Source organism: Armigeres subalbatus, unplaced genomic scaffold (assembly GCF_024139115.2).
Source record: "Armigeres subalbatus isolate Guangzhou_Male unplaced genomic scaffold, GZ_Asu_2 Contig326, whole genome shotgun sequence".
NCBI classification, from domain to species: Eukaryota; Metazoa; Arthropoda; class Insecta; order Diptera; family Culicidae; genus Armigeres; species Armigeres subalbatus.
In genome coordinates this window covers 80,586-94,160 of record NW_026943071.1, presented here as the reverse complement: position 1 = coordinate 94,160, position 13,575 = coordinate 80,586, and the positions used below count along the sequence as shown (strand labels likewise).

General features: G+C 40.2%; 2 protein-coding genes across 4 annotated transcripts in view; one reads left to right on the top strand and one right to left on the bottom strand.

Moving 5' to 3' along the window:
- LOC134204008 (liver carboxylesterase 1F-like) overlaps positions 1–188 on the bottom strand; it is a 74,973-nt gene extending 74,785 nt beyond the window's left edge. The window contains exon 1 of the mRNA XM_062678847.1: positions 10–188. Coding sequence (XP_062534831.1) covers positions 10–188 — 179 coding nt within the window. The remainder of the gene's footprint in view (positions 1–9) is intronic.
- LOC134204004 (prestin-like) overlaps positions 1–13,575 on the top strand; it is a 75,820-nt gene that overhangs the window by 25,321 nt on the left and 36,924 nt on the right. The window contains exon 1 of one of the 3 annotated variants that reach the window (XM_062678841.1): positions 280–704. The exons of 1 other annotated variant lie outside the window; for it this stretch is intronic. The gene's annotated coding sequence lies outside the window, so the exon portion shown is untranslated. Of the gene's footprint in view, positions 1–279; positions 705–908; positions 1,062–13,575 lie in introns of those variants that run through there. One more of the 3 variants, XM_062678843.1, reaches the window with a different exon arrangement.

The following is a 13,575-nucleotide window of genomic DNA, read 5'->3' as shown; positions in this document are numbered from 1 at the left end:
GATACCTACAGCTTCATGGAAAAGAACGCCCGACAGATACCAAGCCACCAACCGGTAAGCTCCCTTCCCATGTAGACAGTCCCCACCGCACAAGTTTTGCAAGTTACACACTCACTCTTCCTCAACCGCGGATCCTCATATTTGCGCTCCTCAGCCGGCGGCGCTATAACTACCGCTTCAGTCGTCATCGTGAGGTAGCACAGCGAACTGCGACTAACCGTGTCCGTCGTGGGGCACCTCGCTCATATTTCGCACTGTTTGTTTATCGCACCGCACCCTACCGCCCGCCTGTATGTTCGTTCTCCGCGCGGAGTAGACCAGTCTGACTGGGACAGCGATTTTTATCAGTGGATCCCAATATCGGTTGTAAAAGCTTACCCGAGGTCCGGCATTGGATATCGGGAACTTGCGTTGGTGTTGGGAGCGTTGCTGAACACATATTTGCACAGTCGCGTGGTGCCGCAGAACATGGAGTCAAGAATGATATTACGCGCTGCGGATAAATTGGACTTGAGACAGAAGTAGACTTGTTTCATCAAATCGAATTCGATTTTCACTATATAAAATGAGCAGTGCTGGCCAGCGTTAGGCACAGTGCAGCGATTCTTCGGCAAATCCGGGTTCCCCTGGTGGTGAGTTGTTGGAGTGATAAAGTGGCCGTGTGTAGTGTTTGGAAAGATTCCGGAAGCAGCGAGCTTGTGCAAGTAAGTCAGTGTTCTACGGTGACCTCCAATGGTGGAATAGTACTGAGCCGTCGTTGCTGGTGGTAGAGAGAATGGTGAGAACCGATGACAGGCACTCACTAGTATGGTGAATTTTATTGCTATAGATTCGATTGCTGGTAGTGGCACGACCCGGGTCGGCTCCCAGTTAGTATCAGCTGATAACCGCGCTTCACCGGATAGGTTATCTTTGTTTCGTGCTGTAGGCCAGCTAATAGCTAACAATGTTGTGTTTTCGTTTTTTGGCTGTTGCGAATGAGTCGCGAGTTGACTGTATTGTATTGAGGAAACAAACATGAACGAATCCAATCACGGGAGAATGAAGTTGAGAAAAACGCTGTGAGTCGTTGACCTGCATGACCTCACGGTCGATTAAAATAAATATCAACTATATAGTCATTACATAGTTATGTAAGGGAAAATGATGGCTTGTACAGGTTTTGGGGTTTTCTTTGTCCAAGCATCTTGCGTTCAAATCTCAGAAAGCAAAACCCGGCCAATAAGAAAACGAAACCTGCCAAATTCACATGTCCCCTATTTACGATGCATTTTAAGCAAAGCATGGAAGTGCAATTTCAGTGGCCCATGTAGACAAACATTTTGCATTCGATGCATGTAACCTGATTCGCCAGCAAGCTCGTGTTTGATTTCAAGGGCCCGTTCGCTGTCTTGTCTTCTGTACAGTTCATTCAATATTCTTTTTCTCTTCCTTTAATGATGACGAAATTCTCCGCCTAAGGGGGTTTTCGTCGTCATCGTGAATATCGTTGCGTTCGGTACACCGGAAAAAAAAAACACGGTAAATATGGAGAAACGAAATATTGATAGTGCCACAATAACTATTAAATATTTATCTCGTTCAAAATTACGTGCATTATGGCATTGCTGCAAGGTACATCGAATCGGATGGAAATATCAATGATTTTTTCTATCTGTGAACATTTGACACCTATCTCCGTTGGTCACATGCCGGAACCCATACATATATTGGTTTTATGTTTAGCCAGTGTCGTTTCTTTTGGTTTGGGTCAATATTATCAAACTCAGCGTGACTGGGCAATTTTTCTGCAAGTTATCTCCAAAACAAGACTCCATTGCGGGATCAGATTTCGCACGAATTGCTAGCCTATAGGCATATCTTTTTATGGCGATTTATAGATCCACGCTCACACGATGCACATTTATTAGCGTAAATATGGGGGGTAACATCCCCATCAACAAGTTGATATTATAGGGGAATTGTTCCATTTTTAATCTCAGGCTCTCATGTATATCTTATCTCTAAATAAAGCAATGAAGAATAAATTTTATGGTCTCCGCTGGCTAATAATGATTCAATTAAATTCAGTTCAAATGACTAATTTTTCCGAACATTCTAGTCACACTCTATGTTTTGCGTTTGGATCAATACTAAACTTTGGTACAAAATAGCGTTTGTTTGGTGATTCTCCGAAAAATATTCGATGTGTGTCATGAACGAAACGTCACCTAATTATCACTAAGAAGTCGGAAAATAATATTTTCCAAAGCTTACCATTGACCATTTTCGGATAAAAGGCAGCTTGAGCAGTCGAAGTTGACCTTGAAAAACGATGATTTGTTTAATTACTTCTAGAGGTTTTTTATGGGAAACTTTTTTAAATAATATTAATCAACACATTGTAAGAAGTATCTGTCACATGTTGCTTTCCTTGTTATATGAATCTCATGCATAATAGACGGAATTTCGGATAGTATAGACAATTTTACCTATTAACAATTCAAAAAAAAAAAAAACACGAGGCACATGTTTTCAAATGTAGTTACCGGAATTTTCCACTACAAGCTGTATGATTTATTTTTTCGATGTACGTCAGAAAGAAAAAGTTGTGGATGGGAAATTAGCCAACCAAGTTGTACTTCAAGGGGTTGCACCACTGACTGTAGAGCACGAAAACACGTTTTCCAGGATTTTTTTTTTGGCCAAGAAACTCTGTAAGAAGTGTTTTTTAAATATGAATTTTAAGGGCAAAAACACGGTTTGCATTGTACAAATAAACTTGGGGAAGAGATAGCTCGGAGAATGAATTGAGAGAGCTCGGCTATGTGCCTGGTGTTTAGAATTTGGGTACATCAGTTTCACCGATCTCGGCTGTGCAAATCTCGGTTTAAGTTCAAAAGCTGAAAAATCGGCTGAATGGAAGTTTGATTACTGCGGCTCCTTTGAGTGCCGCAGTAAACACATTACTTTTCCAGCTGATATATCAGCAGCAAGTCACGAACCGAGCGCTCGGCTGTACTTCTTTCTTCTTCTTATTGGCATTACATCCCCACACCGGGACAGAGCCGCCTCGCAGCTTAGTGTTCATTAAGCACTTCCACAGTTATTCACTGCGAGGTTTCTAAGCCAAGTTACCATTTTTGCATTCGTATATCATGAGGCTAACACGATGATACTTTTATGCCCAGGGAAGTCAAGACAATTTCCAATCCGAAAATTGCCTAGACCGGCACCGGGAATCGAACCCAGCCACCCTCAGCATGGTCTTGCTTTGTAGCCGCGCGTCTTACCGCACGGCTAAGGAGGGCCCTCGGCTGTGCGGATCTCGGCAAAAGAATGAAAAAATGCCGAGCTGAACTGAGTGTGTAGGTCGCAATATCCATTTGTGACAAGTGTACTACTTTGGTAGCATCCCGTTGGCCATGCAGTCCGGTCTGAAAAAGCCATAATCACTATGAACTACGGTGCGATTATGCTTCAGTAACCATTTTTATGGTATAATGTGAAACGTAAACCGTTTATATTATGGTTCGGATATCTTTTTGATTTATGCGGGTATTATACAGAAAATTATAAACTTGTAGTTTTGCACTAAGGGTTCTCACAAGGAGTGTATAGACCAATTCACCATGCGTCTCCATATGTTCGTATTCCATATTATGATGATTATGTTGGCATAAAAAGTAATAAATCTCCAAAAGAAATGAATAACCAGGGCCGGATTTATGGGGAGGGCGTGGGGCCGTGGCCCCGGGCCCCCACAAATCTTATGTACCAAAACCAACCTTTTTTGTAAATTTTGGGGCCTCCACATACCGTCGGCCCCGGGGCCCCCTTCCGGCTAAATCCGGCCCTGTGAATAACCCATAGTGTTACCTTTCAATGTGAGTGTATGATGCATTCTATGTTTTTTTTTTGTCTCAAATATCTGGTCTTGAATGGGGACCATGAATCCTCTGTTCCTAAGAAGAATTCCACCCTGCCTCAACCACGTGTGTAATGTTGCTTTGTTGTAATGTAATGTCAAATTCTTCAAAAAAAAAAAAACAATGTAACTTACACCCAAATAAAAACAAATTTTACGATTATTGTATATATGTAATTGCAACCATGATGTAAATTCACATTTATATTTAACTAGCTGTATGTACCCGGTCTTGCTCGGAATTGCGAGTTTGATTCGCAGTTTTTTGACAATTTTGAAAATGAATAAACCAATTGGTCAACAGGATAATTCTCTCCGAGGCAGCCAAGTTGGTTGCGACGAGACGGACGCAATGAGAAAACAGAACTGTGCAATAAAAATCCTATTCGACTAGATGCTGATGTCATATTAGAAATTTAGAGACAGTACCCATCGATAGAAAATCCTTCCGCACGCGATGGCATATGAGCAAGTCAAACCACCTTCCTTTTGCCAGTGGAGATATATCAGCTTCCACACTGATATTCTTCCCTCCCCCTTCATACGGGAGCTTGGCAGAAGGAAGGTCGTGCGATATGTGCCATCACAAATATTGCCCTCCGCTCGCTTTCAAATCGACTTCTATAAAAACATTCTTCATGCCTGCCGTATCCTAACGGAACTATCAATTCTATACTTTCGCCTCTAATTCTATCATGAACATGTACGTCTAAGTTTGGAAGCTGATATTAGCATTTCCATATCAAGATAATTGTGTTTTGTCATTGATACTTCATCATTTGATTGAAAAATTCATCATTTCATTTGAAAACATTGACTGATTTTGAAGAAGGGATTAAACCCATAATCGCCTTATTCCGGGCAAACGTTTATTTTTGAAAAAGAGATCACATTCACCATCCAGACGGAAACACATTAAACATTGCTTTTCACTGGGCAAACCACGCTTTCGAAGAAGGGTTGAGTCGATCGATAACTAAACAATACCTCTTCCCCACACCCTTCCCTTTTCCATCCCTAACCCACTATCGTCATCTTCTTAAGAAACAAAATGTGTGTTCCAAATTTGCTTGAAATCGGCCATCGAACATGCATACATACATAGATTGGTTATGGGTTAAAGACAAAAGGTCGAAAGACAAAACGTCGAAAGACAAAAGGTCGAAGGGACAAATGGTCGAAAGGGACAAAAGGTCGAAAGGACAAAACGTCGAATGGGACAAAAAGTCGAAAGAAACTAAAAATCAGAGAGAATCAATCTCCACCAGAGTTGCCCTACACTGTAAGCAAAAACTCTTCTCTTTTATTTTTCACAATTTTTAACAATTAAATAAAATTTCATTCAGTGGGTACAACTAATAGTCAGAGGTTGAGTTTTCTAAATGTCACTTCGATCTGTCAAAATAGTGCACGCCACACATCAAATACACCGGCGTGTATTACACCCCGGTGTTTTTTCAATGCGTGCGCCTGCGTGGCTGCGGAGTACACTATTTTGATAGATCGAAGTGACATTCAGAAAACCTAGATATTCATCTTTTATTTGCATTGCATTGAATGAATTTTATTTAATTGTTAAAAAAAGTGCAAAATATAAAAGCAATTTTTTTTCCCAACAACTCTGTTTCTGCAATACAAGTTTTATTCATTTCCTAAATGAACAATCTTTTTTATCTCTAACAGAACTATCTAGATATTCATAATATTGTTTCATAGTATGTAATTACTCCTTCTTTGGAAATTGCTCATTCTTCAACTTTGATTGATGTGAAGAGTGTTTTATTTCTGCTTGAAGTTAAATGCATTCCATAAATTCTATTGGAATACACCCAACTTGGTATCAACTTGTTCTTGATCGACCTTTTGTCCCTTTCGACCTCTTGTCCTTTCGAACTTTTGTAACTTTTTATGAGGCTCGGAAGCCTCCTTGCAAGAGGCTCGGAAGCCTCCTTGCAAGAGGCTCGGAAGCCTCCTTGCAAGAGGCTCGGAAGCCTCCTTTCAAGAGGCTCGGAAGCCTCCTTTCAAGAGGCTCGGAAGCCTCCTTTCAAGAGGCTCGGAAGCCTCCTTTCAAGAGGCTCGGAAGCCTCCTTTCAAGAGGCTCGGAAGCATCCTTTCAAGAGGCTCGGAAGCTTCCTTTCAAGAGGCCTGGCAGCCTCCTTCCAAGAGGCTCAGGAAGCTTCCTTTCAAGAGGCTCAGAGCCTCCTTTCAAGAGGCCTCAGAGCCTCCTTTCAAGAGGCTCAAGCCTCCTTTCAAGAGGCTCAGGCCTCCTTTCAAGAGGCTCGGAAGCCTCCTTTTAAGCAGCCCGGAGGCCTCCTGTCACGTGGCTCTGTCGCGTCCGTTCACGTGGCCCGGAAGCCTCCTTTTAAGAGGCTCGGAAGCCTCCTTTCAAGAGGCCTGAAAGCCTCCTTCAAGAGGCTCAGAAGCCTCCTTTCAAGAGGCTGGGAACCCTCTTTTCAAGAGGCTCAGAAGCCTCCTTCAAAAGGCTTGACTGAGAGCCTTCTTTTAAGAGGCTTAAAAGCCTCCTTTCAAGAGGCTCGGAACCCTCCTTTCAAGAGGCTCAGAAGCCTCCTTTCAAGAGGCTCAGCCTCCTTTCAAGAGGCTCGGAAGCCTCCTTTCAAGAGGCCTGGAAGCCTCCTTTCAAGAGGCCCAAGCCTCCCTTCAAGAGGCTCAGAAGCCTCCTTCAAGAGGCTCAGAAGCCTCCTTTCAAGAGGCTCGGAAGCCTCCTTTCAAGAGGCCTCAAGCCTCCTTTCAAGAGGCTCAAGCCTCCTTTCAAGAGGCCTCAAGCCTCCTTTCAAGAGGCTCAGAAGCCTCCTTTCAAGAGGCTCAGAAGCCTCCTTTCAAGAGGCTCAGAAGCCTCCTTTCAAGAGGCTCGGAAGCCTCCTTTCAAGAGGCTCGGAAGCCTCCTTTCAAGAGGCTCGGAAGCCTCCTTTCAAGAGGCTCAGAAGCCTCCTTTCAAAAGGCCTGGAAGCCTCCTTCAAGAGGCTCAGCCTCCTTTCAAGAGGCCTGGAAGCCTCCTTTCAAGAGGCCTCAGAAGCCTCCTTTCAAGAGGCTCGGAAGCCTCCTTTCAAGAGGCTCGAAGCCTCCTTTCAAGAGGCTCGGAAGCCTCCTTTCAAGAGGCTCGGAAGCCTCCTTTCAAGAGGCTCGGAAGCCTCCTTTCAAGAGGCTCGGAAGCCTTTTTTCAAAAAGCTTGGAAGCGTCCTTTGAAGATGCTCGGAAATCTCTTCGAGAGGCTTGGAAGCTTTCACACGTCCTCAAAGAATAATAGCAGCCTTATATCCAGTTAGATTTCAGGTTCGTTTTTATGACTTACGCTTATCTTCACTGACAGGGAGAAAAATAGGGGTTACCTCAATGAATGCAAAAGTTCGATGGGGTACGTTTCAAGTGAAAGGTTGCGAACAGCTGGTATAGGTCATTTCACCGAATGGTCATTTGGCCGAAAAGGTTATTTGGCCTTAGAAACAGTAGAAATTAGTAGAATTTAGTAGAAAGGACCATTTAGCTGGAGATGTCGTTTAACTGAATAGTTTATTTGGCCGAAAACGCCGTTTGGCCCTAACCTTCCGGGACTCCATAGTTCTAAATAACTCATGCCGTCTTGCCTTCGCTGTGTATGACAATCGTGCTTTTTGCCAGTGTTGTTCTTTATACAACGGTGTGAATCCTCGAAGGTTAATGGTCGTTTCACTTCTCACTTCTCATTTCTCACTTCTCACTGCAAAAAGTGAGTAGTACGAAGTGAGAAATGGGACGTCTTATTTCTCACTTCTCATTAATTATTTCTCGCTGCTCACTGTCTTATTTCTAACTTCTCACTTCTCACTAATTATTTCTCAGTTCTCACAACTCACTCCGCACTTCTCGCTTTTCACAGTAAGAAGTGAAAAAGAGGAGTGAGAAGTGAAACGACTCCTCATTTGTCACATCTCACTATGAAAAGGGAGAAAAGTGAAGTGAAAAGAGAGACGCCTATTTTTCACGCATCATTTCCAATTATTAACAAATGAGACGTCAAATAACCAATTCTGCTAAATGACTCGTTCGGTTAAATGATTTTCGGCCTAATGGTTTGTTCGGACTTGTGCAGGATTGGCAGAAATCGCTCTCAATAGATAACGAACAACGATAAAATAGAGGCAAAAACTGTTTCGAATCATTACAAGCCATGAAAACAAATGTAACTAACTTGTATACAAGTGCGAAAAAACAAAATTGAATAGGCAGCCCCCACAGAAAAAAGTTGATTCTCGCTTTGTTTTCGCTCCTTTCGTGTTGGTTACTGCACAGCTGTGTAGAACAAGTTAAAATGCATCATTAGAGCCAGTGCTCCCCGCATTTGGAGCTTTCTAAAAGAAATTTATCATGGGGTATAGCCTCCCGGATCAGTTCTCTATCATGACAGCTTGCGAAAAAAGTCTCTCGCGGTATGCTACATATCGTATATGTATACAGAGATGATAAGTGAGAGACTTGCTCTTTCTCTTTAAGATTCAATCCTTGGCCTTGTGGCATTCGGCCGCCTCCCTGGTATACTGAAAGGTTTGTAAGGGATAATTAAATTCTCAAAAACTCCTTCTATTCTGAGGTCTTCCATAGCCTCCTTAGCCTTCCTTAGCCTTCCTTAGTAAGATGCACAACTACAAAGCAAGACTATGCTTAAGGTGGCTGTGTTCGACTCCTTGTCCAGTTTGATGTTTTTTTCGATTTGATATTGTCCAGAAAGGACATAAAAGTTTCAACGTGTTAACCTCATGATAAATGAATGCAAAACAAATGGTAACTTGGCTTTAGAAACCTCGCAGCCAATAATTGGGTCCTAAAATGAAGAATCAATATTCGATTTTCTTGCATGGAACGATGAAGTTAATCATCTTGAACGCGTCAGTTTTTCTTTTGACTTAGAAATTGAAAGGAACATTGTTTAATTTGAAATTTAAAAATAGATGAAAAATGCTTCCTCGACATTTTCGGTCTCGTTTGACGTACGGAATAATATGATTCAAACGCACTAGTAAAACATCGCAGGGCACTTGACTCAACCTTTGACAGTTAATATATGGGCCTGACGTTTTGGGCTGATGGTCGATTCGTTGCATATCCCAAAATTTGCCTTAAAATGTCTCAAACACAAAAATATTATTTTTACTAATCTAGACATTTACCAGAATTTTTATAACATCGGTAAGTATTTTTGACCGATGCACTATCGTTTGCAACCATAAGCGAGGTAGGGCTTTAGGACCCAATTGTGGTAGTGCTGAATGAACATTAGACTGCGAGTCAGTATAATCCTTGTGAGGGAAGTAAAGCCAAAAAAAGAAGAAAAAAAGAATCCATTATAGTACAGAATGATGTGATGTGAGATAACAACAATCTGCTGAATTCTATACTATTCTAAAAATGAAAAAAGCCAATCTGCAATATTCCGCAAAACGGCATTCCGCGAAATGGTAGGGGAACTGTTCCGTTTTCCATCTCACTGAACATATATTCATCTCATCGCAAAACAAAGAAATACAGCACCAATCTCGTCGCTTCTTTTTGCTAACACGAGTGCTCGAAACACGAAACACACTGCCGAAAAAAATCACAAAAATAAGAAACAAACCAAACTCCTTTTCATTACAATTGCATATTATTCGGCAACTCGGCCGTACGAAAACAATTTTTTTTGTTAAATATCTTGGCTGTGCATATGCACAGTAGAGAGTAGGAGGTTGAGGGTTCGAGTCCCTCCAAGACACGTAGATTCTTTTTCGCAAATTTCATATCAATTTGTCCATTTCGTTCGAAACATATGCTGTGCATATGCACAGCCAAGGTGTTTAACAAAAAAAAAAGTTCTACAAAGTTGTTCTGAATACTAAAAGAGCTACAGAAAAAGTTTTTCTTATAAAACTTCATTTGATTAAGCTGCGCTACTTTTTTGTAAAACATTACATGTCAGTATTCGTGAAATTTTTTTTTCTAAATTTTATATAATGGGCCACCCTATTTTATTATAGCACCATAATTATGGCTTTGTAGAACTTCATTTTTTTCTAAAAAAATATAGTTTTGGTGTAAAATGCATCTTACCCCGCAAATCTGTATCCTGGATCATAGTGAAATGCAATGGTTGTATTGAAATCTTGCGAAATTGTATATGCCATAATTGTATACAGTTTCTGTAAGGTTCATATGCAGAAATATTAGCTTCATTTAATGGGGATGCGTATCACGTAATTCATTCTACCTCCACAATTCGATCATAAGATTTGTTGACGAAACTCCGCTGACAGACGTTATGCGTCCTCTTTGCGTAGCTTTACTATCAGAAACTTTAGCGATTTTCATTATAATTTCCATACAACCTTTAAATGGCACGTGTGGAATTAATTTGTAACCTAGTTTGTCATTATTTATAATTATAATGACGTTTAAACATAAGGCAGCAGAAAAGTTAGAATTTGATGTAGCGAATCGTCCAAAAGGTTCAGAGCGTAGCTCCCTGGAACGCGTGGGAACAAAGCTGTTACGTTGAGCGGTACCATGGTGTCCTCTTGACCAATATTTTCTGCTTCCAATAGTTTCTGGGCAAACTCTTGGGTGTTCACGGCTGAACTGCTGGGGAACTGTTTCGGCATATTCCGAAACTCCTTGCTCAACCTCTTGGCCAAATGTTGAGTAGGGTATCCTACTGATGAAGCTATCTCACACTTCTCTTATCCCGGGTTCAGTATCTTTGGTAGTCGTTTGATCCTCGGTAGAACAGGGTTTGCCATTTTGGCAGTTTTGCACTTCTTGATCTTTTTGTCAGTAAGTCTGATTAGTCGGAACAGGATCCACTCTAAAATACCTACGTTGATTTTCGTCTCTGTTCATTGCATCACCGCGTTTTTTGTACGTATCCCTATCGGTGAACAGATTAAAATGATATGGAAATGCTAATATCATCTTCCAAACTTGGACGTACATGTTCATGATAGAATTAGAGGCGAAAGTATAGAATTGATAGTTCCGTTAGGTTACGGCAGGCATGAAGAATGTTTTTATAGAAGTCGATTTGAAAGCGAGCGGAGGGCAATATTTGTGATGGCACATATCACACGACCTTCCTTCTGCCTAGCTCCCGTATGAAGGGGGAGGGAAGAATATCAGTGTGGAAGCTGATATATCTCCACTGGCTTGGCCACTGGCAGATTAAAATATAATGTTTTGGAGAATTTGAAGAAAGAAAGAAAATAATATTATGATGAAAGACAAATATGCTTTGATTTTTGGAAGCATATTTAATAAGCTGTTCGGTAAAATCAAAATTGTTACTGTCTTTGCTAGCATTTTTAACCGAACATCCGAAAAAAATATGCATTGCCAAAAAAGTTACAGTCGCAGAACAGTCAAACCTAGGTTTTTGAGTAGAGATGTGGCATATAAAATCCTTGGAAAGCTGTTTGAAGGGACCATCATAAATTGTAACCAAGAAAAATTTCAAATCTGGAATAATTTGGTTCCATGAGTCGATATCGAATCATAGAACATCGACTTCTGGTCTAATGCGAGTAAAAGGTGTAAAGAACTCTTGCCTAAATTTGTATTGGTGATTACTCAAAATTTTCCTTTCTGGTTTTGTTAAGCAGGTGCGCCGATTTTCATTGTAAAGTATTTTTTACTGTCAAAAAACCCACTAAATTAGGAAGTTAATAATTTTGATGTGTGACAGATAAAATTTCAAAAGATTGTTATTTTAAACACACAAGTTACTTTTGTGGCTTTCAAAGGTTTTTAAAGCACAATAATCAAAGACTTTCTCTAAAGTGTCGCGTGTAAGATCATAAAGGAACTCACGGACGTCTTCGTACGACATTTGTCAATATAGACTTTTTCAGAAATTATAAGCACACTTGTTTTTTTTTATGTTTCGAACTTTTTTCAAGTTTTTTACAGTTTTTAGGTAACGTGTAGTATTTTTATCTTATCTACCCTGTCATAGAGTTGAGTTTTGCAGACTTTTCAATCATGTTCTACGATTTTTTCTCATGCTTGTTAGGTGTTTGCACAACACATTTTCAAGTGGTTTCTTCAAATTCATCGATATTCATACTAAGTCCATTGAATATGATCATTATATTATTTGTTTTACAAACCATTAAAAACTCAAAATATTATAATCGAAGGGAAAATAAGAGGCATTTGAAATTCACAGTGAGGTGCTCCGTAAAACATCAAATAAATGTCGAGATCTCGTTTTGACGTATAAAACATGATATGGAAATGCTAATACCATCTTCCAAACTTAGACGTACATGTTCATGATAGAATTAGAGGCGAAAGTATAGAATTGATAGTTCCGTTAGGATACGGCAGGGATGAAGAATGTTTTTATAGAAGTCGATTTGAAAGCGAGCGGAGGGCAATATTTGTGATGGCACAAATATTGCCCTCTGCTCGCTTTCAAATCGACTTCTATAAAAACATTCTTCATGCCTGCCGTATCCTAACGGAACTATCAATTCTACACTTTCGCCTCTAATGCTATCATGAACATGTACGTCTAAGTTTGGAAGATGATATTAGCATTTCGGTTGGATGTTGGATGTAGTTGATTTGTTGAGTCTGTCCATAAATTAGAACCCCGGCCGGGATTACATGTAATTACCCTAAATGGCTTCCAGATAAAATACCCATGTATCTAACAATTGTCTTCGCATATTATGGCATCATCCACCACAGCAAATGCAGGAACGTTAGATCTTTTGCTGCTAAACATTCTTTTTAGTGTATGTGTCGTCACACGCGTCATCGTTTCACATTCCAGTATGGTAAACGCCGAAGATATCGATAGGCATTCACCCCAAAACGACTGTTGTTTGGTGGTTAAACAGTTTCGATACTGCTTGTTAAATTAGCGTACTATAATCGTACAAGAATGCAAATAACGCTCAGATTAGACTGTTTTTCTAGTGATCTGGTTTCAACTAGAAATGAAATTCCTTTTGTACATATAGCAGACTTTAATGAGTTTTGAGACATTATCAAACAAAATAAATGGGTCAATATTTCGATTTTGTTTTGAGTGCTAAATTTTTCACAATCTAGCCACACGAGCATGGCTGACTCAAAAATTCTTCTTGTATCAAAATTTTCTTATCTCAAATTATGTAGGTGAACTCTAACTACCAAGACTGGTAACAAATCTGAGAGAACTTTTTATGTGTATGGAAATATTAAAGCTTGAGTAGGTGTTTGATGCAAATCTGTAGACCGAACGGCTTTATGTTATTAGTACCTTTATAACAAAGGTAATACATATGAATGGTCTAGTGAACGGTGTCCTTCAAACACGCATAATGTGTTAAATATTATGGAAATATGGAAAAACCAAGTTACGCATCTATCCATTCGTTTTGTCTTCTGCTGCCCATAAAACTGATGTCACCATGCCACTTAATTCATGACTAGACCATCTGCTGTCTATGGATGATCAGCGGTATACTCTTCTTTTGATCGATCAATTTTGTTCGCTACGCGTCATCAGTCTTGTCAACGCAAATTTGTATTTAGCATAAGATAATGCTATGCAGTTTCAGACAACAATCGCTTATCAGTGACTTCTCATAACAGATTGTTTGGCAATCATCATAAATTATTTGTAGAACACCATCACTTGAAATTGAAAACCAAATCAG